Source organism: Esox lucius, chromosome 21 (genome assembly GCF_011004845.1).
Source record: "Esox lucius isolate fEsoLuc1 chromosome 21, fEsoLuc1.pri, whole genome shotgun sequence".
NCBI classification, from domain to species: Eukaryota; Metazoa; Chordata; class Actinopteri; order Esociformes; family Esocidae; genus Esox; species Esox lucius.
In genome coordinates, this window is record NC_047589.1 from 25586510 (window position 1) to 25610878 (window position 24369).

General features: G+C 47.5%; 2 protein-coding genes across 17 annotated transcripts in view; one reads left to right on the plus strand and one right to left on the minus strand.

Annotated features, from left to right (window-relative positions):
- atp8a2 (ATPase phospholipid transporting 8A2) overlaps positions 1-13625 on the plus strand; it is a 48526-nt gene extending 34901 nt beyond the window's left edge. For 10 of the 16 annotated variants that reach the window (XM_029116255.2, XM_029116256.2, XM_029116258.2 and 7 more), the window contains 12 exons: positions 1169-1243; positions 2282-2404; positions 3526-3604; positions 3792-3853; positions 4459-4515; positions 5342-5449; positions 7475-7563; positions 8779-8883; positions 9196-9242; positions 9446-9479; positions 12705-12799; positions 13240-13625. In XM_029116255.2, the coding sequence (XP_028972088.2) occupies positions 1169-1243; positions 2282-2404; positions 3526-3604; positions 3792-3853; positions 4459-4515; positions 5342-5449; positions 7475-7563; positions 8779-8883; positions 9196-9242; positions 9446-9479; positions 12705-12799; positions 13240-13334 (969 nt within the window). In that variant the 3' untranslated portion in view covers positions 13335-13625. Of the gene's footprint in view, positions 1-1168; positions 1244-2281; positions 2405-3525; positions 3605-3791; positions 3854-4458; positions 4516-5341; positions 5450-7474; positions 7564-8778; positions 8884-9195; positions 9243-9445; positions 9480-12704; positions 12800-13239 lie in introns of those variants that run through there. The other 6 variants (XR_004575063.1, XR_004575064.1, XM_034289312.1 and 3 more) reach the window with 6 other exon arrangements.
- Positions 13626-17613: 3988 nt separating this feature from the next.
- LOC105021963 (protein shisa-2) lies at positions 17614-24187 on the minus strand. The gene is given in 4 exon segments (XM_034289226.1): positions 17614-18010; positions 18012-18295; positions 22552-23885; positions 24042-24187. Coding segments are annotated over 3 exon segments (888 nt in total). The 5' UTR covers positions 22859-23885; positions 24042-24187; the 3' UTR covers positions 17614-17713.
- Positions 24188-24369: the final 182 nt, after the last annotated feature.

Sequence of the window (24369 nt, forward strand, 5' to 3'; positions counted from 1 at the left end):
GTTTGAAGGTCCCAGGCTATTGTTGCTGGGTCTCCCAGCTCAGCCATGGAAGACTGTAACTCCTTCAGATTTGCCACATCCTCTTGAGGGACTCCTTGACTAGTACCTTTTCTCACCCGGTTTTGTTTGTCAGCAGCCAAAATCCCTAATGAAATCCATTCTGAGTTCATGCTGTAACAGTACAAGCGGGTGAATACTTTTGAAAGCCACTGTACAGTAGAATCATTTTCAGTAGAAAGAGTTACATTAGTAGGAGTTGGAGCCATTTGAAATTGACCAACTCCCTTTTCTTCATAGATTGCTTTCTTTCTCTTTCTCTCTCGCGCACACACACTTACACACACACACACACACTTACATTAACAGAGATATTTTGCAGCTGTTTGTCGAAATGTTTGACAGTGATGGATGAGGTGACCTCTCTGGTGTCTGCTTTCTCTCTCTCTGTCACACACACACACACACACAGACACACGCACTGTGTCGGTCAGGTCTCTGATCCGGCCTTCTGTTTGTGGGATGGGTGAGGGACATCTTGGGAACTGTGACCCTCCTTTCATGAGTGCCATTTTTCAGCTGTCCCTCCACCCCCCCCACCCCCCCCCCCCGTCTAACATTAGGAAGCCAGCAGGTGCAGACCCTCATTGGACCCCCAAACTCACTTTGGCTCTCACTCCTGCAAAATGTTTTTTGTGTGTGTGTGTGTGTGTGTGTGTGTACACATGAGAAGGGTGTGTGTATGTGTGAGTATATCTATGATTATCACTCATGATTGACTTCCTGCAGAACTCTGTAGGTCAAAGGTCATGGGCTGTCTCTGTCCACAATGGGGAGACACCGAGGTGGATGAGTGTGTATGATTAGAACTCTGTAGGTCAGAACTCAGTAGGTCAAAGGTCATGGCCAGTCTCTGTCCACAAAGGGTAGACATCGAGGCGGATGAGTGTGTATGATTAGACACTTCTACTTAACTGCTATTTTTTGTAGATAGCTTAACCGTTGAGCATGGAAAGTGGATCCAGGATCTGTCACAGATCAACCCCTTCCCACATCATACTGATCCATGTATCACATGGTTCTCCTCTGTGTAACCCTGAAGGAATTAATTATGCCCTCCCTTATCTCACTCATCCTGAATCATCCTGAATCATTGCTCTCCTTTGTCCAGCTGTGGTTTGCCTTTGTGAACGGCTTCTCTGGACAAATCCTGTTTGAGCGCTGGTGTATAGGCCTCTACAATGTGGTGAGTTTCCACTCTATTCACCCTGTCTGTCTCTCTGTGTCTCTCTGGATGTGTCTGTCTCTCTCTCTCTCTGTTTGTCTGTCTCTCTGGATGTGTCTGTCTCTCAGTATGTCTCTCTGGATGTCTCTCTCTCTCTCTCTCTCTCTCTCTTTCTCTGTCTCTCTCGTTTGATCCCTCTCTGTCTGTCTGTCTCTCTGGATGTGTCTCTCTCTCTGTCTCTAGTTTGATCCCACTCTGGATGTGTCTGTCTCTCTCTCGTTTGATCCCTCTCTGGATGTGTCTCTGGACTTTCACGATCCCCCTTAGTATTTCTCTCTTGTCTTTCTCAACCCACTCTTTCCCTGTCTCACTTTCCATAGTTTTCCGTTGTTCTGTCTTGTTTTCCCTTTGCTCTTTTTCCCCATTCCCTCACTTTGAAATGTCCCCCGTTCTCTCTGAAATGCCTTCCACTCCGTTTTTCAGTCGTTTACGTTTTAGTCATTTAGCAGATGCTTCTATCCAAAGCCACTTAGTGAGTACATACCTTTGCAGACATTTTCACCCTGGACCCCAGTGAACCCACGACCCTGACACTGAAGACATCGCGCTCTAACAACTGAGCTACAGGGGATCGCTCTCCCTCTATATTACTCTTCACTCTCTTTCACTCTCTTTCTTTCACTCTCGGTCTCTTTAACTCGCTCACTCTCTTTCACTCTCTCTTTCCCTCTGTCTTTCGCTCCATCTTTTTCCACATCTCCAGGCCGTGGCCGTGTGGTCTGTCTGTTATCGCCGCTTCATCTGCATACCGCCGGTCTTCTCCACACTGTGTGTCCTGCTGATACGTCTCAGTAATAGTGTGTGGCCCTCCGGCTCCCCGTGGGTCACAGGCCTGGAATTCCTTCTAATTGTGCTGCTGATTGTTGTGTTGATTGTGCGACCAAGACAGCGTGCAGCATAACAGAGCAGTGTCTAGGTCTCTGGAAGGCAGTTGTTTCACGGCGTTTACCTTTGCACCTTGTGCGTGCCTGTTTGTGTGCGTGTTTGTGTGTGTGTCAGATCTTCACAGCCCTGCCTCCGTTCACTCTGGGGATCTTCGACCGGCCGTGCAGCCAACAGAACATGCTCCGCTTTCCCCAGTTATACAGGATCACTCAGAATGCCGAGGGTTTCAACACTAAGGTACACACATACACCACGTTTACAGTTTCTGCAATATTTACATTTGTCGTCATTGTTAATGGAAAAACCTACATATACTGTAGATATATATATGTAAACTAGTATTGGACTTTCACATACCTGCAAGGCCCTAAAGACATTGTTCTGTTATCTGAAATGGACCTATTTAGAATTTCCTATAGCTCTGTGTTTGATAGGTCATGTCTGGGTTTAGTGTCACTGTGTTTGATAGGTCATGTCTGGGTTTAGTGTCACTGTGTTTGATAGGTCATGTCTGGGTTTAGTGTCACTGTGTTTGATAGGTCATGTCTGGGTTTAGTGTCACTGTGTTTGATAGGTCATGTCTGGGTTTAGTGTCACTGTGTTTGATAGGTCATGTCTGGGTTTAGTGTCACTGTGTTTGATAGGTCATGTCTGGGTTTAGTGTCACTGTGTTTGATAGGTCATGTCTGGGTTTAGTGTCACTGTGTTTGATAGGTTATGTTCTGGGTTTTGTGTCTCTGTGTTTCGTAGGTCATGCAAGGGGTTATTGTCTCTGTTTTTTATAGGTCATGCCAGGGGTTATTGTCTCTGTGTTTGACAGGTCATGCCAGGGGTTATTGTCTCTGTGTTTGACAGGTCATGCCAGGGGTTATTGTCTCTGTGTTTTATAGGTCATGCCAGGGGTTATTGTCTCTGTTTTTTATAGGTCATGCCAGGGGTTAGTGTCTGTGATTGATGTGTACTGCCTGATGTTTGTTTGAAATAGGGTAAACAAGGTGGCAGGGAGACCAGGCTGTCCCCATGGTAACTCTAACAAGATGCAGAGGTCTAGAATAAGGAAGTCATTCATTTAGACTGGAAGGTGTGTGTGTGTATGTGTGTGTGGGTGTGGGTGTGTAGGAGTATGGCAGTTGCTTGGTGAATGATGGTGAATACACAGTGGTAGGATTACTGTAAGGGAAACTGTATGCAGGCTCTGTGTATTTTGGCATTGGTTTTACTGACTACTTCTGTACTCTCTTTCTCTAACCAATCTTCTCTCTATCTCACTCTCTCTCCAATCTTCTCTCTATCTCACTCTCTCTCCATCCTTCTCTCTGTCTCTCTCTCCATCCTTCTCTCTGCCTTTTATCTCTTAGGTGTTCTGGGGTTACTGTATAAATGCTCTGATCCATTCCATTATTCTTTTCTGGTTTCCTCTCAAAGTACTAGAACATGGTAAGTACTACTAACCCCCCAGCACACACACACACACACACACACCCTGCTAACCCTCCAATCACCCACACCCTTTAACTGCCCACTCACGCACACACACACACACACAACCTGCTAATCACCCCCCCTCTACATTATATGTAACGTGTACAGTAAATATTTCTGAATGTGTGTGTGTCCTCCTCAGATACCCCATTTAGTAATGGTCATGGTACTGACTACCTGTTTGTGGGGAACATCGTGTACACGGTAGGAACATTCTCTGATATCATCAGTTAACCTCAGGGACCCGCAGTTATCCCCAGAGATCAACAGTTATCCTCAGGGACCCTCAGTTATCCCCAGAGATCAACAGTTATCCTCAGGGACCCTCAGTTATCCCCAGAGATCAACAGTTATCCTCAGGGACCCGCAATTATCCCCAGAGATCAACAGTTATCCTCAGGGACCCTCAGTTATCCCCAGAGATCAGCAGTTATCCTCAGGGACCCTCAATTATCCCCAGAGATCAACAGTTATCCTCAGGGACCCTCAGTTATCCCCAGAGATCAACAGTTATCCTCAGGGACCCTCAGTTATCCCCAGAGATCAACAGTTATCCTCAGGGACCCTCAGTTATCCCCAGAGATCAACAGTTATCTTTTGAGATCACAAGTTATCCTCCAAATCATCAGTTATCCTCTCAGTGTTATAACAGATATTGTTGTGTTTTCAATATATCATTATTGATGTTAATTATCTCCGGTGCTGTTTGTGAATGAGCCCTGTCCCTCTCATTCACTCTCACTCCTTCTGATCCCCCCTCTCTCTCCCCAATCTCTCCCCCTCTCCCCCGTCTCCCTTTCTGTCCGTAGTATGTGGTGGTAACAGTGTGTTTGAAAGCTGGCATGGAGACCACTGCCTGGACCAGGGTAAGAGGACAGTCTGTTTACTGAACCATTTCCCTCCCCTCATAGATATATAGCGGTTCTATATCTATGCCCCTCCCACTCTCCCCTGCTCCCCCATCTATCTTTCCCTGTCTCCATCTCTCCCTCGAACCCCCCCCCCCGCCCATTCCTCGTTCCCTCTTGACTGCTTATGTGTAGCATGTGGCCCTACAGACGACAGCTGTCAGTGTTGGTTACAGGTGTTGGGGTAGTTGACTGTTCGGGGCTTGGTATAGAGAAACAACCCCCACCCCCCCAGACACACACACATTTGATGCCATCCCAGGGCATTTCCATAGGAGGGTGGTGGGTGACGAGGGGGTGTTGAAACCCCCCTGTCCATTCAGCTGTCCACCGAGCAGCCTCTGCTAATGAAGCAGGGTCCCAGAGGAATTCACACAGGGTCCCCTTACAGGGAGACAGGAGGAGGGATGAGGGAGAAACAGAGACTGGAGGGGGATGAGGGAGAAACAGAGACTGGAGGGATAGAGGGAGACTGGAGGGATAGAGGGAGACTGGAGGGATAGAGGGAGACTGGAGGGAGAGAGGGAGACTGGAGAGAGAGGGAGACGTGAGGGAGAGAGGGAGGCAGACAGAGTAATATAGAGGAATGCGGTTGGAGGGAGGGAAGCCCAAAGACAAGGTTGTCTATATTCAGTCAGTCTGTGTACAGTAACTATGTAAACTCACTACCTCTATTTTTCCCCTTCCTTTCTTCCCTCTCTCCCTCCCTCCTCCTCTCTCCCTCCCTCCTTCTCTCTCTCTCCCTCCTCCTCTCTCCCTCCTCTCTGTCTCTACTCTGCTGTAGTTCTCCCACCTGGCAGTGTGGGGCAGTATGATTCTCTGGATGCTCTTTTTCGCCGTCTACTCAGCTTTCTGGCCGTCCATCCCGATCGCCCCTGACATGCAGGGCCAGGCAAGTCTCATCGTCTTGTTCTCCCCTGGCTCAAACGACCCGGTAGGGAACCAAGCCACCAGGCCTCGTTGGCTAGGAAAGCTGAGGTGCGCTGTGGAGGTCGGCCCCAGAACCCCAGAACCCCAGCACCAGACCGGGCCGTAAATATGTCACGATAGGCTGGAAACGAAGGCCGCCCTGTGGAAGTGCCCTTTATGGACCTGGTGCTTTCCAACCCGCCTCTCCCGAAACATGTCAGTCCTTTTGATGATGAGATGGTGGGGGGATAGTAACCCGTTACGCTACCCTGCCCCCTCCGGACCCCCAGCCCGGCGCCTGGGCGGCTGGCCTTCTGGGTGTTCCATGTCAGCACCGCTGCAGTCCCAGGGAGATTTATACCCTGCCTGCCCACTCTACAGGCCCTTTGCACCTGCTGCGCTGTCACACGAACCCCAGGCTTTTACGGCCTGCTCTGGAGGTGTTGACTCTATAGCTGGTGGACTGGGTGGGGTGGGCTAGAGGGGTGTTATATGGGGATTCCCTGATTAAGGCTCCTATGTTGGGGTACTTAGGTGCTAGGTTGGGGGTATTGTGGTACCCCACTGAGGGAGAGAAGGGGGGAAGTCTCAGCCCCCCTTCAGACCATTAATTCAATTTGTGTCAGAAATCCGGAATGTGCTCCAGCTGCTTTATCTAACTGGGGAACCGGGATGTACTCACCCCTGCCTCACCCTTCCTCTCTCCCCCATCCGCTCACCCCTCCCTTACCCATCCGCTCTCCCCCCTGTCCTCAATCCCCCCTCTCTTACAGTTTTTCCACCTGGCTTTCCCCGTTTTCACAATCTGACCAGCTCTCATCCTCTCTGTTCCTCCTACATTCATCTGGCTGTAGGGGAGGGATATTGAACCCTGGGCTGGTCATGGAGTGCTCTCTGTTTACTCTAGTGATAATCCAGCATGTGTATGTAATCGTGTTCGGGTGTTTTCACATGAAGAGAATGTGTTGTGATGTGTGCTTCCATATACAAGTGTGTGTGTGTGTGTGTGTGTGTGTGTATGTGTGTGTTTGTACAAAGGTTTGTCTGAGACCAAAATCCTGTCTCTGTGGATGTGTGTCACAGACAGACGGTGTGTGTGGGTGTTTGTGTAGTCTGGGGGTCTCTGGGTGTGTTTCCAGCTGTCACTGGGAATGGTTCATAATGGTTTTTCTATTCAGTCTGGAGAATCGTCCAGGGAATTCTAGCTGTGTCCGGCCCAGGCTATCAGTAACTATCTCTGAACCACAGCCTCACCGGGGGCACTGAGGAACACTCTGATCTACTATGAATGTAGCTGGGTGACCCACAGACATCAACAGAGTCATTTTATAGTTTAAATCTAGTACACTCTTAGAATTAAGGCTTACATAAGAGTTATTTAGCTGTCCCTGTAGGAGAACTCTTTCTGGTCTCAGGTAGAACCCTGCTGGCTTCCAGGTACAGTTTAACCCTTCCTGCATGGAACCCAAAATGGTTCTACCAGAAGTCTTTTATTTTCTTTATTTTTTTATGAGAACGATCCTCCTACTGTTTGAGAACATTGTGCATTGAGATGTGCTTCATGACCAGAAATGTGTCAGGACATATTCACTGCTGCTGGCATTCCGCATATGTTGGCAGAAATTGATACCTGGTAGAAGGACAGAGGAGGGAGAAAGAATGGGAAACAGGAGGAGGAAACAGGAAGAGAGAGAGACTCCAGAGACCAGACAGACGCTCCAAAAGAGAAAGAATTACAGATGGAAAGAATCTGAGGGCGAGATAGACCAGGAGATAGAGCTGGTGGAGATCGAGAGGTATTGAGACAGTGGCTTAAAGAATGATTAACCCCTGGAGACAGACTTGGGGTTAGAGATCAGGGGTCAACGAGAACCCTGGAGTTACTCAATGAAGTGTGTCTCTCCAACATGTCTCTTTTGACATCGCTGGAATTTTGCCTTGGATTCGTTTTATGTGTGTGTCTCGCTCCTGTGTTGTGCTGACGAGTGTGTGTGTGTGTGTGTTGCAGGCTGGCAGGGTGATGCAGTGCTGGCACTTCTGGCTGGGTCTGGTTCTGGTGCCAGCAGCCTGCCTACTGAAAGACTTTGCCTGGAACGCGTGAGTAACACTCCCTCACCGCCCAAACCAGTACAGACGTGCCTGTGGAGACACCAGGGAACACAGAGATATGTTTTTCACACGGCAGCTCACACACACTTGTCCGGTGTGTCCGTGTTAATGCGGTGTGTAAGACTCCATCGACCGGCAACACATTCACGTTGTAGTCATTCAGCAGGGGCCTTATCCAGAGGAGCCCATAGGAGTCAGTGGTTAGATTTACCCAGAGGAGCCCATAGGAGTCAGTGGTTAGATTTACCCAGAGGAGCCCATAGGAGTCAGTGGTTAGATTTACCCAGAGGAGCCCATAGGAGTCAGTGGTTAGATTTATCCAGAGGAGCCCATAGGAGTCAGTGGTTAGATTTACCCAGAGGAGCCCATAGGAGTCAGTGGTTAGATTTACCCAGAGGAGCCCATAGGAGTCAGTGGTTAGATTTACCCAGAGGAGCCCATAGGAGTCAGTGGTTAGATTTATCCAGAGGAGCCCATAGGAGTCAGTGGTTAGATTTACCCAGAGGAGCCCATAGGAGTCAGTGGTTAGATTTACCCAGAGGAGCCCATAGGAGTCAGTGGTTAGATTTATCCAGAGGAGCCCATAGGAGTCAGTGGTTAGATTTACCCAGAGGAGCCCATAGGAGTCAGTGGTTAGATTTACCCAGAGGAGCCCATAGGAGTCAGTGGTTAGATTTACCCAGAGGAGCCCATAGGAGTCAGTGGTTAGATTTACCCAGAGGAGCCCATAGGAGTCAGTGGTTAGATTTATCCAGAGGAGCCCATAGGAGTCAGTGGTTAGATTTATCCAGAGGACCCCATAGGAGTCAGTGGTTAGATTTACCCAGAGGAGCCCATAGGTGTCAGTGGTTAGACTTTAATGGATTTCCGTCCCTACCCCTCTGTGGGAATAGAGCCCATAACCCTGACAGTGTAGGTGGCAGGTCTACCACGTGAGCTAAATGGGGTCTTACACAGCAGTATGTACAACACCAAGAGACACACACACACACACACGAAAATGTTTTCCAGTCCATTAAGCATTCCCAAACTGCCATGCCACGTTTCAGAGGTGCCGTAGCCAAATCAAGTGTTTACACGTCCCAGGTTTCACTATTAATCCTGGTGAAATAACCACTGGTGCCATGTGTGACACGCCCAGTGACCTGGTGAACGCGTGACCACCGATGCCATAGGTGACGGAACTATGCGGTTGTGTTTCAGGGGTCGTCGCACCGTCAAAAAGTCTCTGCTGGAGGAGGTCCAGGAGCTGGAGGCCCGGGCGGTGGACCCTGGGGCCGCCGTGCTCCGAGATGCCAGCGGACGCAGGTCAGACGTGCACACGATGCATCATAGGTTCACAGTGGGGGGGCTCGCAGACAAGAGCTTTACCGGACTTCCTGTTATGTAATCATTTTCATACCTCAACCCTTATTGGACACCCTATTGGATGTTCCTTGGACTAAGGGGACGCCCCCCGTAAAATATTTAGTTATGTCTGATTTCTGTGTTTCGTCATGTCCTAGTGTTGTAACTTCTGCCTGTACTGTATGTTAGTGTTTATAAGACAGAAGGTCGGCATTACAACTCTGACCTCTGACCTTCTGGTGACCCCTTGTAACATGGTTGACCCCTCCACAGGGCCAAAGCCAAGCCCCAGAGCTCAGGGCACAGACACAAACACACAGGTAGTGCCTCGGCTCGGTTTTACATGTCTCACTATGTGAACTCTGACCTCTGACCTGTGTGAACGCTCTGCAAGCCTTTGGAGTGACCCCTGTCTGCCCGCCTTCTCTCTGACTGCACCCCACACTCACACTCACCCCAATACTCATGTCTCATGTCTCTTTGTTTTTCTCGTCCATCCCTTCCTGTGATTCTCCGGAGGCAGGAAGTGGCCCTGTTTGCTCTGCTGTAAGGACGCGGTGTGTGGACTGGATGTACAGTAGCTCCTATGGCTGTGTGTTAGTGAGACAGACGTGTGTGTGTGTGTGTTAGTTAGACAGACGTGTGTGTGTGTTAGGGATCCAGACGTGTTTGTAACAGATGTGTGTTTTATTGACACAGTTAGATGTGTGTGTCTGTGTGTTTGTATTGTGTTGTAGTCAATATACAGTGCTCTCTGTGTATATTGTGCCTGATTTTTATTTTTTTTCCTCTTTCGGCGCCATGCTTGAAATGTTTGGACTTGAAATCAACAATTACAATGAGGTCACCATATAGATTGTTAGTTTTTATTTCAGGGGGACAACGTTAAATGGGGTTTAGGGCATTGGAGGCTTTGTGCGGTGTAGTGTTCAGGAATGGAGGAAAAATTATTGGCGTTTAGAGAGACTGTATATTGGTTAACGTCTGGGCTCTTTTGGTGGGCTTTGGGTAGAAACAATATTCTTCAATCATCCAGTCAGACGCCTTGGCTAACAGATCAGGCCTGGGCTGAACAGAGTCTGGCTGTGGAGGTAGTCCGGGACCGCCAGGGGTTGCAGGGCATTGTTTTTGGACTAAGGGGCCTTTGCCGCCTTCCTTAGGCCCCCGGTGAGAGCCTTGTCCTGGGATGAACTTGCTCCTAGACCTGGGTAGGAACCAGGATAGTCCCCGGGGGGGGGGGGGGGGGGGGGGGGGACAAGAGGAGCAGAGAGGAGAAATGCACACATCTGTATTTGTGGTTCATAACTTGACAGAGGGTGGGGCCGGAAAGGTACAGTAGAGGACCACAGCTCCTCCGGGGAGAATTTAGATGGTTCACAGGCTGACTCTCCTTCCAGACAGCAACACTACGAGGAGGGACATTCAACAGGATTCTGTCATGAGTTAACAGATGGAAAATTTATATATCCATTTATTGATTTATTTGTCTATCCAATTATTCTTTATTAATTCGGCTTGTCATCCATCTAGCAGACCTCATTTTCTTTGGCGAATGGGAAGATTGCAAATCTTCAGAACGTTTTTCAGGCTTTGCCAGAAACGCCAGGTCTAGGTTCCCTGTGGTGCCGTTAAGGAACCGGTCCCAGCTGCTTACTCTGAAGTGTAACCTTGGGGGAGGCTGGCCCAGGTCCATACACACTGTGGATCGGATCAGGGCCCCTTCCCTATTGCCCGGCAAACCCCTCGTCGTGATTTAACCCTTCTCCTGACAACCTGAGAAGCATTCTTGATTCTGAGGAGCAGGGCAGTTCCAGTCCTTTTTTCACTGCTGTGATTTCAAGTTATTTATTAGCTAAGACAGTGAGGATAGTTCAGAGGACAGGGTGCGCTAGAATTGAGAAGTGGGCCGGATTCAGAGCCCTGTTTGCCCCCCGAACCTGGGTAACGGAGCCAGCAGCTTAGACTTCTAGGCCACTCCGAACCAATAGGAATCATTCTTTAAAGGCATTCTCTGAGGAGGAAACATTCTGTTTGGTTTGGGTTCTGAATGTTAGCAGTCATGAGGAGGAGGGGGACTGACAGAGAGAAGGGCTGTGTGTGCGTGTGTTTGTGTGTGTTTGTGTGTGTGTTTGCGTGTGCGTGTGCGTGCAAAGTGTGTTTCACTATTAACAAAATCCTCCTTAAACTGAGGTTGAATCAGAAAAGCATAACTAACATTTCTTCCACTACCCAGTTAGAAAAAATATTTTTTATCGGCTAGGTTTAACGCAGTTACAGTTGGGACTGGGGTTAAAGTTGGGGTTAAGTTTAGGGAGTACGGGTTAAGTTTAGGGAGTACGGGTTAAGTTTAGGGAGTACGGGTTAGGTTTAGGTTAAAGAGTTCAGATAAATTTAGTCATAAAAGTTAGGATATTGTGATTATGGTAAGGTTAAGGGTTAGTTCTGGGTTCAGGATTAGTTGAAAAAAGATAGGTTAAGCGCAATCACCTCCGGTGTCCCTATTCAGATTGCTTAGTAAACATGTATGGGGTTCATGAGTATTTGCATGTGTGTGAGTGCATGTGTGTGTGTGTGTGTGTGTGTGTTAGCAGGGGCAGGAACTGTGCTGGTTATTTTGGTCATGGGAGTGGAGGGGCCGTGATGGCATGTTGTCTGGAGTCGTCCTCTGGTGGAGTTGTCCTCTGGTGGAGTCGTCTTCTGGTGGAGTGGTCTTCTGGGCGGGTGTGGGGGTCTGGCCTTAACAGGGCTGTTTGCCCTGCAGACCCCTAAAGAGATGTGATTGGATTAACCTTCAATTCCGGGCCAAGACACATAGCCCGAGACCATTCTGATTGGTCACATACACGTGTGATGTTGACTTGGGGTGAGGTCTACAAAGGGGTTGTCAGACTGGCTTCTTTAGTACTAACAGGACTAGGCTTTAACGGGACAGCAGTGTTAACCCAAATTGCTCCCAGGTCATTGCTGTAAATATGCTGTAAATCAGAGGTGTCAAACCGGTTCCACGGAGGGCCGAGTGTCTGCAGGTTTTTGCTCTCTCCTTGTACTTGATTGGTTAATTAGGTCACTGATTGGTTAGTTTCTACCCTCACCTGGTTGTGTAGGTATGAACTAGGAACCAATTTATAGGAAAAACCAAAAACCTGCAGACACTCGGCCCTTTGTGGAACTGGTTCGACACCTGTGCTGTAAATAATGTGTTCTTAATATACTTACCTGGTAAAATAATGTTAACAAAAAAATCCTCTAAATACTAAATGATCTCTTGACCACATATCCAAAAGGTCTGAACAGTATGATGTCTTTTAACCTAGTGTATGTGTCCATTAAGGAAAGTAGATAAGGAAATGATAGCTTATTGGCAGATGTGTTTGGGCTCTTGCCAGTGCTAACTCACTTGCTGTAACTTCAAACCATTGGCAGGACAGTGAATGACAAGAGTTAGAGCGATAGTGCTACCTGCCACACTGGATGGGTTTCTTAGCTGCTTATGTCCAGGTTGCGTCCAGGTTTCATTCGATGAAAAAGAGCGCCTTACATTGTGAAAAAAAGTGGCGCACAGTAGCTCTGATAAGATTGAACCTGATGAAAAATAAAGGTTCTCACAGATGTATTGGTTCAGAATCGTGGTCTCCTGAGTAATACCTTCACCTGTTGTGTTTTGGACAGGTTCACTTGTTGGTTAAAGAAGGTCTTGCTGTGATTGGTGCTGTAGTCTGTCACACATTGCATTTGGGCTCTGTGATTGGTGGAGTGAACTGACCATTGCTCCTCTCTTTCAGTCTGAACGAGCGTGCTCACCTGTTGACCCGGGTCTTTAGAAAAACACCCTCCAACGTGGGACGAAAAAACTCTGTGCAGCAGAGCAATGTGTCCCGTAAGTGTCCTTGTCCTGGCATTAGCTTTTTTTATATTTCCTTCCTGTATACTGGTATTATATATTAACTTCCTGTATACAGGTATTACATATTAACTTCCTGTATACAGGCATTATATATTCAGTTCCAGTATATAGATATTATATATTAACTTCCTGCATACAGGTATTATATATTAACTTCCTGTATACAGGCATTATATATTAACTTCCTGTATACAGGCATTATATATTCAGTACCAGTATACAGATATTATATATGAACTTCTGTATACAGGTATTATATGTTCACCTCCAGTATACAGAAATGATGCATTTACTTCCTGGATAAAGATATTATATATTCACTTTCTGTATACAGATATTATATATGAAGTTCATGTAATACAGATGTTACTGGGAGATACTGCTAACTGACTCCCCCCCTTTCTTCTCTGTAGATGGATATGCCTTCTCTCAGGAGGAACATGGGGTAGTGTCTCAGACCCAGGTGTGTCGATCCTACGACACCACCCGCCAGCGGCCCAGTGTTTAGCTCCTCCCCCCACCATTCAATCCCCCCCCCCAGCCTGCCTGGCTACGGGGCACTCGGCAACGAATGCCAAGCGAAGAAAACAGTTGCCAAGGCAACAGCGGATACAGACTGTGGCGATGCACCCCGACCCTGCTGTGGCCTTAATGGAACTCATACATACTTTGACCTCTGACCGTTGCTAGGCATGGATGCCGTTGCTAGATGTGGAAACACTGCACTGACTGGTCTCCCCGCTCTGACATATACACACACACACACGTACACACACTCGTACACTAACACGTGCAAAAATATATACACACACTCACACACATACACCTACGTACACACATATATACACAAACACGTAGAGCAGACACACAAGCATGACTAATCGCACACACACAAAGAGACATAGTAAATCCACCAGAGTCTTGTATACGTATCTTATCATAGCATGGACAGGCTTTAGTTTATGCATCCGTGTGTGTCTGTGTCTCTTTGTGTGTGTGTGTGCGCGCACGCGCACATGTCAGTGCTACTGTGTGTAAACTCCTGTGTGTGTATGTGTGTGTGTGTGTGTGTGGGGGGGGGGGGTCTGTGTGTGGGGGTGTGTGTGCGTGCCTCTACACTCCATCTCCTGAGCTGAGCCGGGGTTTAGCTCATCCATCATCACTGTGGCAATGGGGGGGGGGGCAACTTTAAAATAAACAGCAGACACACACACTGGCCTGGGAGGAATTCAGAGAGCTGAAGAGGGGATTGGAAAGAAGAATTGAAGGAGAGGGAGAAGGGGGGCATACGGTAATCCACCTATCACCCCCCCCCCCCCCAAAGCCTCACTGCCAAAGACCACAGAGATGCCAATGAGGCAGAACCTCCTCCCTAACGCACTACTCCACCAGGACCTCCACCGCACTGCCTGGGACATAACTGACTCCACCTCTCTCTTTCTCAGCTTTCCTTATTCTCTCTTTCTCTTGCTGCTTTTCTCCCCTTATCTCTTCAGTTCTCTCCCTCTGGCTCCGCCACCTCCCTTTTCCCTCTCCTCTGTGGCACGTCTCCCCTTCACACTCAGTTGAACCTGTTTTCCGTTGTATGTATTCCGGCGCTCCTGTGATCCCGCCCCGTCACCCCCAGGAAGAGCTAGCAGCAGCCTGGTTGCCCAAGGAGGCGGAGTTAGCAGCAGCCTGGCTAGTAGCGCATCCTCTCTGTTTGTTGGCTTCTCAAATAATCAATGGATTTATTTTTTGTTAAATAAAACGACTTGTGTCTCTCTCTTTTAATGTCGATCTTTTAATGCCTGTTTGTTCTCCTTTTCTTTGGACTACCTTATACTGGACTGGTACACACGTTGGACCTGGAGTTAAAAAGGGAATTATTGATGATGTGAACAGGTGCTGCATAAACTTCAGAAATTATTATTGTTCTGGTTGCAGTCAGTTCCATTTCAAGTCAAGGCAATATATTGGACCACATGATAACATGTCAATAAATCTTCTGCGGAATGTAGTTTGTTTTAAGCCCGATTGGTGTGTTGTGTTTTGTGTGAAACTGGTTCTGTCTGTAAACTCTGTGTTAAGGGCACTTCAGGGTAATACGCAGTCAGGTTTCAGACGGAACTATTCAAATCAAAAGTACTTGGTTTAAATTCTTCTTGAATATTAATGAATCAAAACTTAAAAAATATGCATACATGAATTGTCTTCTGCAGAACAGATTAGGCAGCGTAGGTTGGGGCTTAGGCTTTGTGGAGAATATTGTTACAGTGTGTAGACTAAATCCACAAGGCCGAAAGCATGTTGAAGCCAGAAACCAGAGCGGGAACCCTCCAAAACATAGCTACAGCCAGTTTCCCAGAAAGTGATGGAATTGATAGACAGAATAAATAAGTGCGCGTGACGTTTCATTTCAAATGTGAGCCACAAGTCCGACTCCTGCCTCTGATCAGTATGAAGCAACATGGAGATCCTACACCCACCTTCCTGAACGTCTCCCTGGGCCTCCAGTGTGGGGAATCTATTTCTCCTCTAAGGCTGTAAGAGCTATTTCACCTCCCCTTCAAATCCTCGTCCACCTCCTCTCTCCATGCCGCCATCAGTTCTAGTCCACTCAGGTTCCATAGAGGAGTTAAATCCCTGTGTCCCCACCAGTGCGGAGGAAATAGCAGGGATTTAGTGACTGGAGTTTTTGTGGTTTGTTATTACCAAGAGCGTTGTGTCTGATGATAACAAACGGTGACTGGTGTGTGTTGTCTGTGCTGGGTGGTATTCCTGTCTGTGTGTGTAATTACTGTGTTTATAGGCATTACAATATGCTACCTAAGTATGTATGTTGTGTGTTATTGTGTGTCTGTAAGTGTGAGAAAGACCAAGAGTGTGTGCAAAAGTGTGTGCGGTTTAGTGTAAATGTGTCTGTGTGTGTGTTGGCCGCTCACACGTTGAGACCATTTTGTGGTTTGGCCCATGCTGGCTGTCAGTTTTAAAACTCAGAGTGTTGTTTCTAAACGTGTGTAAATGTCAACCCCTGCCGCGACGGAGGCAGCCTTTAGACTGCCACCATGGCAACAGGCAGTGCCTCTCTAACTCAGAACACAGAACATGCAGGTTGTGTATGTGTGTGTGTGTGTGTGTCGGGGGGGGGGGGGGGGTGACATGGATGCTTTAAGAACAGATGGCACCAACAACTGTGAAGTTGGTAGTAAAGGTAGACACTTTCATTAACAAGCCAGAATTGAGCAATGTGCTGTTTACGTCTGAAACAACAACAGCTGACCTTCAGGCAGAACAGACAGCCGACTTCATGACAGTTTGGACACTGTTTAATATTTATTATAATTCATGTGGAAAATGTCACTCCTGTGTTTCACACACAGGCAGCTGATTGAACAGACAGTGCACAATCAAATGAGGCCATTCACGGACACTTACGCACTTCTGCGATTTCAGGAACTGGCAGCAAGCTCTTAAAGGGGAGTACGTACAGCCCCAGTAAAGAGCAAGTTACTAAACAGTGCACAAGGCAGGAGTGTTTCCAAAGTAAAAAAAAAAAAAAACTTTAAGACTGACTACCCATCACGACGACCGGTGTCTTGTTGACTTTGTAGCTGTTATTTTTCTAACCTGCTGATGTGAAAAGAACTGACTCAAAATGTTGAAACTGCCCTTGAACCATCCAGCCAATTCCAGTGTACCATGAGTAAGCAGACACACACATACACACATGCCTCTTTCACAGGACAGAGACTCAGTGAAGTGGAACTGTTGGCAGACAGCTTTTACTGCATAATTAACGAAGCGACTCTCAGAAGGCTGTTGGTCACAGCCACACAGGGAGCGAGAGGGTCACTGTAGTACCTCCGTTTGCCTTTTGGGAAAATGTATTTCCAAAGGCTTGTGTGAGTGTCGTGTATTTTCATTTCGCGGGTTATCTCATGTCCACGTGAGCGCATGTGTGAGCGCGCGTGTATGTGTGTGTGTGTGTGTGCTTTTGCTCAAGGCAGTGGGCAGGAGGGAGTGTGTGTGCGCTCACTTCATTAGAGTTTTACCGGCCTACAGGGATTGCGGACCGCTTTTCCCATCCACCACCTGTTTCTCCCATTACATACTACACACAGGCTCATATACACACATCCTCACATACATAATACAGTACATCTGTTAACACACGACCGTCCAGCAACACACACACACACACACACACACAGTCACACAACACGTGCACACAGGGACATACTATAAAGTCAGTCACACACACCACACACACCAATGTGTCCACTCTGGACACAGCGCCCTTACTCATACTGTGCATACATGTTCACTCATTAACACATACAACACATGCTACACAGACAAACCCCGGGCTGGTAAACACGCAGGTACACGTTCTCCTCTGCGTGTTCTCTCGAATAAGATACTAGGGCTAGCGTTGCAAAATCCTGGGAACTTTCAATAAATTCCCTGGGTTTCTGAAAAACACAAAAATCAGGAGGGAATGATGGGGACATTTTGAAACCTCCAGCCAGGATTTCTGAAAAACCGGGGTAATTTATTGAAGATTTTGCAACACCAATTAGGACGGAGAGAGACACACCTGGCGTGGCATGTTGGGGTGGGGGGGTCAACATGCTCATAACCGTTACCCTGAGGACAACTCGGCCAAACCTCCACTGATCAAACACACAGGACAAACAGGCAGCACACTATGGCTGGGTGGGCACAGATCCCAGTCAGGGTTTTTACGAGTCCTCTGTGCGAGTCCATATTACTCTCCCTCCAAGCTGGCAAGCTCCCAACGTCCCTATAGGGTTTCTCATGCGGTCCTCACAAGGCTTTCTGGCGGAGCAGGAACACAGTCCTCACAAGGTCTGTTAAACACAGTCCCCGAAAGGGGGCCCCTCCTCAAACTGTTACCGGGGGGAACTTCTGCTCGCTGGTGACACTGGCCACACTGGTCGGCGGGGGATAGGGGGACTGCAGCTGTCTGTAGCCCCCCTGGTTGGGGTCCAGATACACCCCCTGTGGTGGGGACATGTGGTGGGTGGCGTAGCCGATGTATTGGGGGTGGATGTACTGTCCCTGGTGGGGCATGATCTGGGTGGCCTGCTGGCAGTTGAGCACGGAGAAGTTGGTGGGCATGTTGACGAAGACACTGGCGTCCGGGGGGAGACAACAGGAGGCCTGGGTCCGCATCATGGGCTGGGGGGCGGGGCGAGGCGCCTGCGCGGGGGGGGGCGGACGAGCTCGACGAGGTGGCCGTGCTTGATTGGCGGGAGGAGGAGCCGCGAGAGGTGCCCACGCTGGCCATCATGGGAATGGTCTCGAGGAGACGGCCACCGCCGGACCCGCCCCCTCCGCTGCCCCCTGACGACAGTTCCTGTTTGGGGCGGAGACAGTGGCAGCAGCACACGGCAACCACGGAACCCACCAGGACAAAGGCAACGAAGACAGAGCCTACGATCAGGAAAGGAACGTATATGGGCACTGTGGAGAGAGAGAGAGAAAAACAGAGAGGAGAAAGGAAGAGAGAAAGAGGGAGTGATTGATTGAGAGGGAGCAAAAGGGGGGGAGATGTAGGAGGGTATGGTTAGCTGTTGATAATGAATGGATTTTTAAGAAAATAAAAAATGAATGAAAACAGGAAGCAACCAGCAGGCCCGTTTCCACTATACCCGAGTAAACTTCCTCAGAACCAGCGCCGGCTAGGTAAACACATTACAGCACAAACACACAAAGAGGTTTATTCTGCCATCGGCTTCCACCGTCAGGGTCAACCGAATTTGAACATGATCATGAAAGAAACACGCTTAAATTAGCCAAGTCGAAAGACTGCAAGGGAAAGTTAAACCACGAGCTGTTAGCCCTCGCATACGTCCACCTCACACACAAACCCAAACCTCTGACGCGTTAGTGGCGGAAGGAGTTACTGAGACGGCAAGACAAAAGATGGAGCGAGGGGAGGGGAGGAAGAAAGGGAGAGACAGAGGTGGACTAGTGGCATGTCCCCGGAGGGGGGCCCCGGTACCTCATTAGCAGTTATTAACTTTGTTTTGATCTGTTCTAATCCTGCACGCCCAGCTGTGACCCCTCCGCCCTCTCTACTGACCTGGCACCCCTGTGTCTCAGGGGTGTGCGGGTGTCTGTATGTATCTGTGTGTGTGCGCGCGCGTGTGTGTGTGTGTTTGATTTGACCTCTTCCCTCTATATAAATCCATGCCACGCTAGGTCCTTAAATCTGGCATTGTCCCTTTACTGTAATCCGCATTTAATGTAACATTAAAGAGGCTGATTTGGGTTACTGAAAGAGGCCTGTTTACATACATTTTCAACATTAAATAAAATCAGTCACTTTTAATCGTGAAGTAAATATACACATGCTCAGACGTTTACTTGGTAGAAAAACACCAGAATGGGTCAAATCTACACAAAGATCCCCCAAAATCTAAAATGTAACAGACAAACACGCAGACTTCCAAAACACTGTGCGCCACTCACTGGGTGATCTCACTGGAGCCGTTTCGCCCCCCAGATTAAGAGCCGTGACTCCTGAGATGAAACGGGTCACTGTTCGTTAGATGTGGATGATTCTTTACTGCGTTAGCATGTAATTTACTCCTCAACGTACCAAAACAGAGGACACAGCTGCTACTCTGTTATATGTCAACTGTAAATCAGACAGTCGTCCCATGATGTCCAGAAGACCATGTTCCGGTTGTGGGGATCCAATATGAATTGACAGTCCAGCGCTAGGCTACATGTCGCACAGAGTGAAGGTGGGCAGTGTGTGGTTTAATGAGGTTGATAAAAAACATGTGTATTTTTCTTTTCAGGGTGTTTCTGTAACTTTTGACCGAACAGTGAGGGCTCATGGGGATTGTTGGCCGAGTGGAGGTGTTTGCTCTCACACACACACACACACTTACGTACCCTTTTGAAACACAATTAGGAGCACACTTCTATTATGACTGATTTAATGGTATTTAACGTTCCTCTGGTGAAGTTACTCATTTTCCAGTTTTAATATTCCAAAGTGTTATGTAGTATACCTCCCTTCTCCATTTCCTCTTAAATTATCTCTCTCCCTTTCCCTCTCTCTCTCTCTCTATCCCTCTCCCTTTCTCACTTTCAAAGTCTAATTCTATAGGGCCGTATTAAAGTTTTATTCCAGATTATTCCGGTAGAATCTGAGAGTCTAGGACGTCAATAACCTGAGACCATGACCTATATCCTACTGAACAGAAACAGCAACGTTGGCCACGATACCCCGAAGACCAACCGTACCGTGGTCCAGTTCACTTATGAGTTAACATTTTCAAGACAGCCAACGTACCACAGACGGCTTTTCCTATGGACATGAATCAAGGCCCAAAAGCCAATCTACTGTGTGAAAATAACATTTGGACTTATATTGCGACAGACGCGAGCAAAATGGCTCCACAGAAGGTCAGGCCAGCACCCTGCTGTGGAGGTGTCTGTTGGAGAGCAGCTTCTATTGTTACCATATAGTCTAGTTCACACCTGTTGCTGCAGGGGCGGACTGGGGTGTAGTTACACCCCCCCGCCCCCCCCCCCCCATCTCTCTGTTCTGGTTTAGGCATATTGTGTGTAGCTGTAGCTGGCTGCTCCTCGCCTCCCCAATTCAACCCCCCCCCCCCCCTTCCTGAATCCCACACATCTTCCTGATGTTTCTGTAATATCCAGAAGGTTATTCAATGTCTGGGCCATGTGCATCCTTGCTTCGTGATTAATCGATCGCCCCGTGGATGAAAAATGAATGTAACGTACAAACGGTGCCTTGGATGACAAAAGGCTTCCTTTTTGTTTTTGGCTCTTGGGAGAAGAATCCTCCCCGGGTTAAGTTATTTTGGCCGCTTTCCACTGTATGAGCTTGTCCTGTACGTACATTCATAGTCCTTTCAGGAGATAACGGATGATTGTAAAGCATACATACATTGTCTTTTGCAGTCGTTAGGAATAACTGTTTCAGCAAATGTCAGCAGAGGAACATACTGTATACTCAGCAATAAAGGCACGCAGTGTCCTCATTTATTTATTATTTATTTATTTATTATCTTTTTTTGGGGCGGGGGGGGGCATCTTTACTTCTATGACAGAGATAGTGGGAAAAGATTGAGTAGTGAGTTTTTTGCTTAAAGCCTGGTGGACCAGATTCAAAGGCGCCCTGTAGAAGTTTGTTTGCACTGTGGCATCGGCCTACACCACATTAAGCCACATTTGTACATTAACATTTTAATGATTTAACAAACGTATCTAATCCAAGACCTTGGCGGAACAAGCATGCAACCCAATAGTAGAGGAACATCGTACTAGGCCAGGGGATTTCAATTCTGGACCTTGAAGCCAGTTCCACTCCATTCTGTCATTGCAAACCTCTACTCAGGGACTTATATAGACCAGGGACACCAGGTAGGTACAATAATTAATGATGAGGTAGAACAGAAAAGCATCAGGCTCCGGCCTTCGTTAGGTAAGAGTTGAATATCTCTGTAAACTAAGCCACAAGGCTTGAAATGTCTTTTTGATATCTGGACTATTTTCTCTGTCTTGCAAAGTGACCAAAACTAATTTTGGACTCATAGTTAATGTGCCACTCCTTTTGTCACTTGAAATCATTAATGTACCTCTTCATCTGCAGCTTTTTGTGAGGAAACATGAAGGCCTAAAACCTGTTAAGACCTTGAAGTTTTGCTGCAAATCTGCTTTCAATTATGACAGAGTTATGACATCTGTTCTTGCAATCACCCTCAATTGCCTGGCCGCTACCAAGTCACCGGGCTAAGAAGGCTTACTAAGCCGGAGATGAGGAGGTTACAATCTGACATTGTTCTGGGGCTTCCGTTCCGTGCACAATTGGTCATCCCAGCGAAACGTCAAACGGCCTGTAGATAATAAAACAGTGCCTTGAAATCATCTGAAGTTAACTAGAAAAACGTATGTCTTTTTAACATAACAAACATCAGCGACCCACAAGGAGCCCACTTTCGAGTTGTTTGGAATGAGAATGAACACGTAAGCGCGGGGAAATCATAGCCTGCACGGCATAACGCAATTTGTTTTATGAACAGAGCTGTCAGCGCCGTCGCAAGCCGTTACCCTAAAGATCCGGTCAAGTCCAAACTTGATCCTCGTGGGGACAGTTCGCTCTGAGCTCGAGCTCTGCAATCCCAGCAGCGCGAGGGTGTTAGCTAGACCTAGAACAAACACAGCTAGCCTATTTATAACGCCGCGTAGCACAATTTGCCATTTGTGAGTGGGCAGTTAGTTGGCTTTCTAGGGTGTCCTCCGCGCCGCAGTGACTGCAGCTGTTGCTGCCAACTGAGCCGCTACATATACCTATACTGTAGGCTATCTATGCGAAATGTAAACTTCCAGAGAGATGGTCGTTGCAAAAAATGTAAAGACACCCAAATATTTGTAACGCTGCAATTAATTGTAATGACTTTTAGCATTAGGCAAATGTGGCCTACTTCTTTAGAATGGAGGCAATTAGACTATTTCTGTCTCACTCTCAGCTACTTGGATGTGCAATATTGCAGCCGTAACGTAATCACGTTAAACAATTTAAACTGGGACAGTGTACAATTAAATTTATGAATTACATTATACTTCTTAGTAGACAAGGAGAGCATTGGAGCCGTGCAGCTGAGCGTTTGGAACATAGCAGTGGTGTCGCCCCTAGGCTGACCGCCCTGGGTCAGACAGAGAGACTTAGTTCTTACCCGCGCCCGTGTCCTTGTTCTCCTTGCTTTCCGTGCCAGGTTCCTGCGCCTGCTTATCGTTGTCACAAGTCCCCTGGTCCAGGCGTGCTTCAGTACTGGCGCAGCAATAGCGGAGCTCGCATTTCCCGCAGCAGATGATAGCATCCTCACCATCGAACTTCTCCGGGCATTGGAAGCCCTCTCTCCAGGTGTCCTGGCTGTCATGCCAACCGTGACAGTACTCCCCACTCGCCTTTACGTCAATAATAGCCAGGAGTAAAGTCACAACCACTGTGATAGACATTGGGAGACCTCGGCCACCACACATCGCGATCCCGGTGCCCGACGTTTTTTTTCGTTTAACTTAAGATTTGGTAAAAGGCTGATACGGTGGATGAAATAAATGAAATAGAGAGGCTACGAAAAGGAAACAAAACAAAAAAAATGTGAAACTTTCATTTGACAGTGAAATTTCGTCAGTGGCCTAATTCAATAGATCCACAAATGTGTCACCGAAGATTTTAAAAAGTATCCACTGTTTGAAGTTATCAAGATTCCCAAAAGTTTTAGTAACCCTTTAAAAAAAAAAAAAAAACATTATCAAATACCTTGAACATAAATAAATGTGCCACCAATCTTATAAATAACCTGCTCTATTATTTCATAGCGCGTCTTTGTTTCCATTCAACTACTGTGAGCTCTCGGAGCCCCGGGTACATCCAACATCAATCCAGGCTGAGCTGAATCCCTCTGGCACGGAAGCGAGGCTGTCCATGGTCTCCTGAAAATACACTTCTCCGATGACTTTCCCCAGAGATCCTGCGAAACCAAAACTGGCTTTACATGTAATCCATACGCGCTCTGCAAGTGTTCTCACGGAATCTCCCTATGTCCCTCTGTCCAGTCCACGAGCAACTTGTTTTTCTCCTCAATTAATACATGTCATGCGATGAACTCCTTAAGACTTTTCTACAACAGACTAAACTTGACCATGAGACTAAATCAAAGTCACAGTTTGCGGTGTACATTAAGGAAAGGTCTATATTTGTACGCTAGAAACAGAAGGTGAAAGAGATGTTAACTTCACCCCCTTCATACAGTACCGCAACCGAGTCCATCTAGGAGGAGAACCTTGAATCAATCCGTCTAGTTTCCCTGAGAGGTTGGCTACTAGTCCAGCAATGCGCTTGCGCATGGTCGCGGGCATTTTCCTAGACTTTCAGTGCTCAGCCCCGCCAGTCAGCCAAGCAGTTGCCAGTGAGAACAAGTGTCACCGCGCACTTTTCCGAGGAGCCCCTCCGCCTTCCAAGGGTAGCCCCGTGCGGTGTTGGGTGTCGCTGCTCCCTTAGGACCCCCTAGCACACAAAGAAAGCTCCGATTGTAGAATGAAGCGGCAGGCACTCATACATTATCCCTTTAAACTGACCTTTGTGCCTGCAAACTACGGTCATGACACACGCATACTTAGACATGAATAGACGCAATCAAGTCAGTAGCCAACAAACACTTACCACACACACCTAATTTCCTATCCAAGGGCTGAATGATCTGTTCCCAAGTTGAAGTATGCTATATCTGTAACTGATCAAATTCATTCAACGCCACTAGGTCCCAAAGGAAAGGTTTGAGAAACACTGGGCTATAAGGGCCCTATTCTTGTTTGCTCACCTCTCAGCTCAAGTCCCATGAATGTTTTGAAAACAATTTATAAGATGACATTGCCATCTGGTGGTCATAAATATTAGCAGATATCAAATTGTTCATTGTCATTATTGAGATAAATGATGTACATTATTTACATTGTTAATATTCATTTATTATTTGTATTGACCTGTTGTA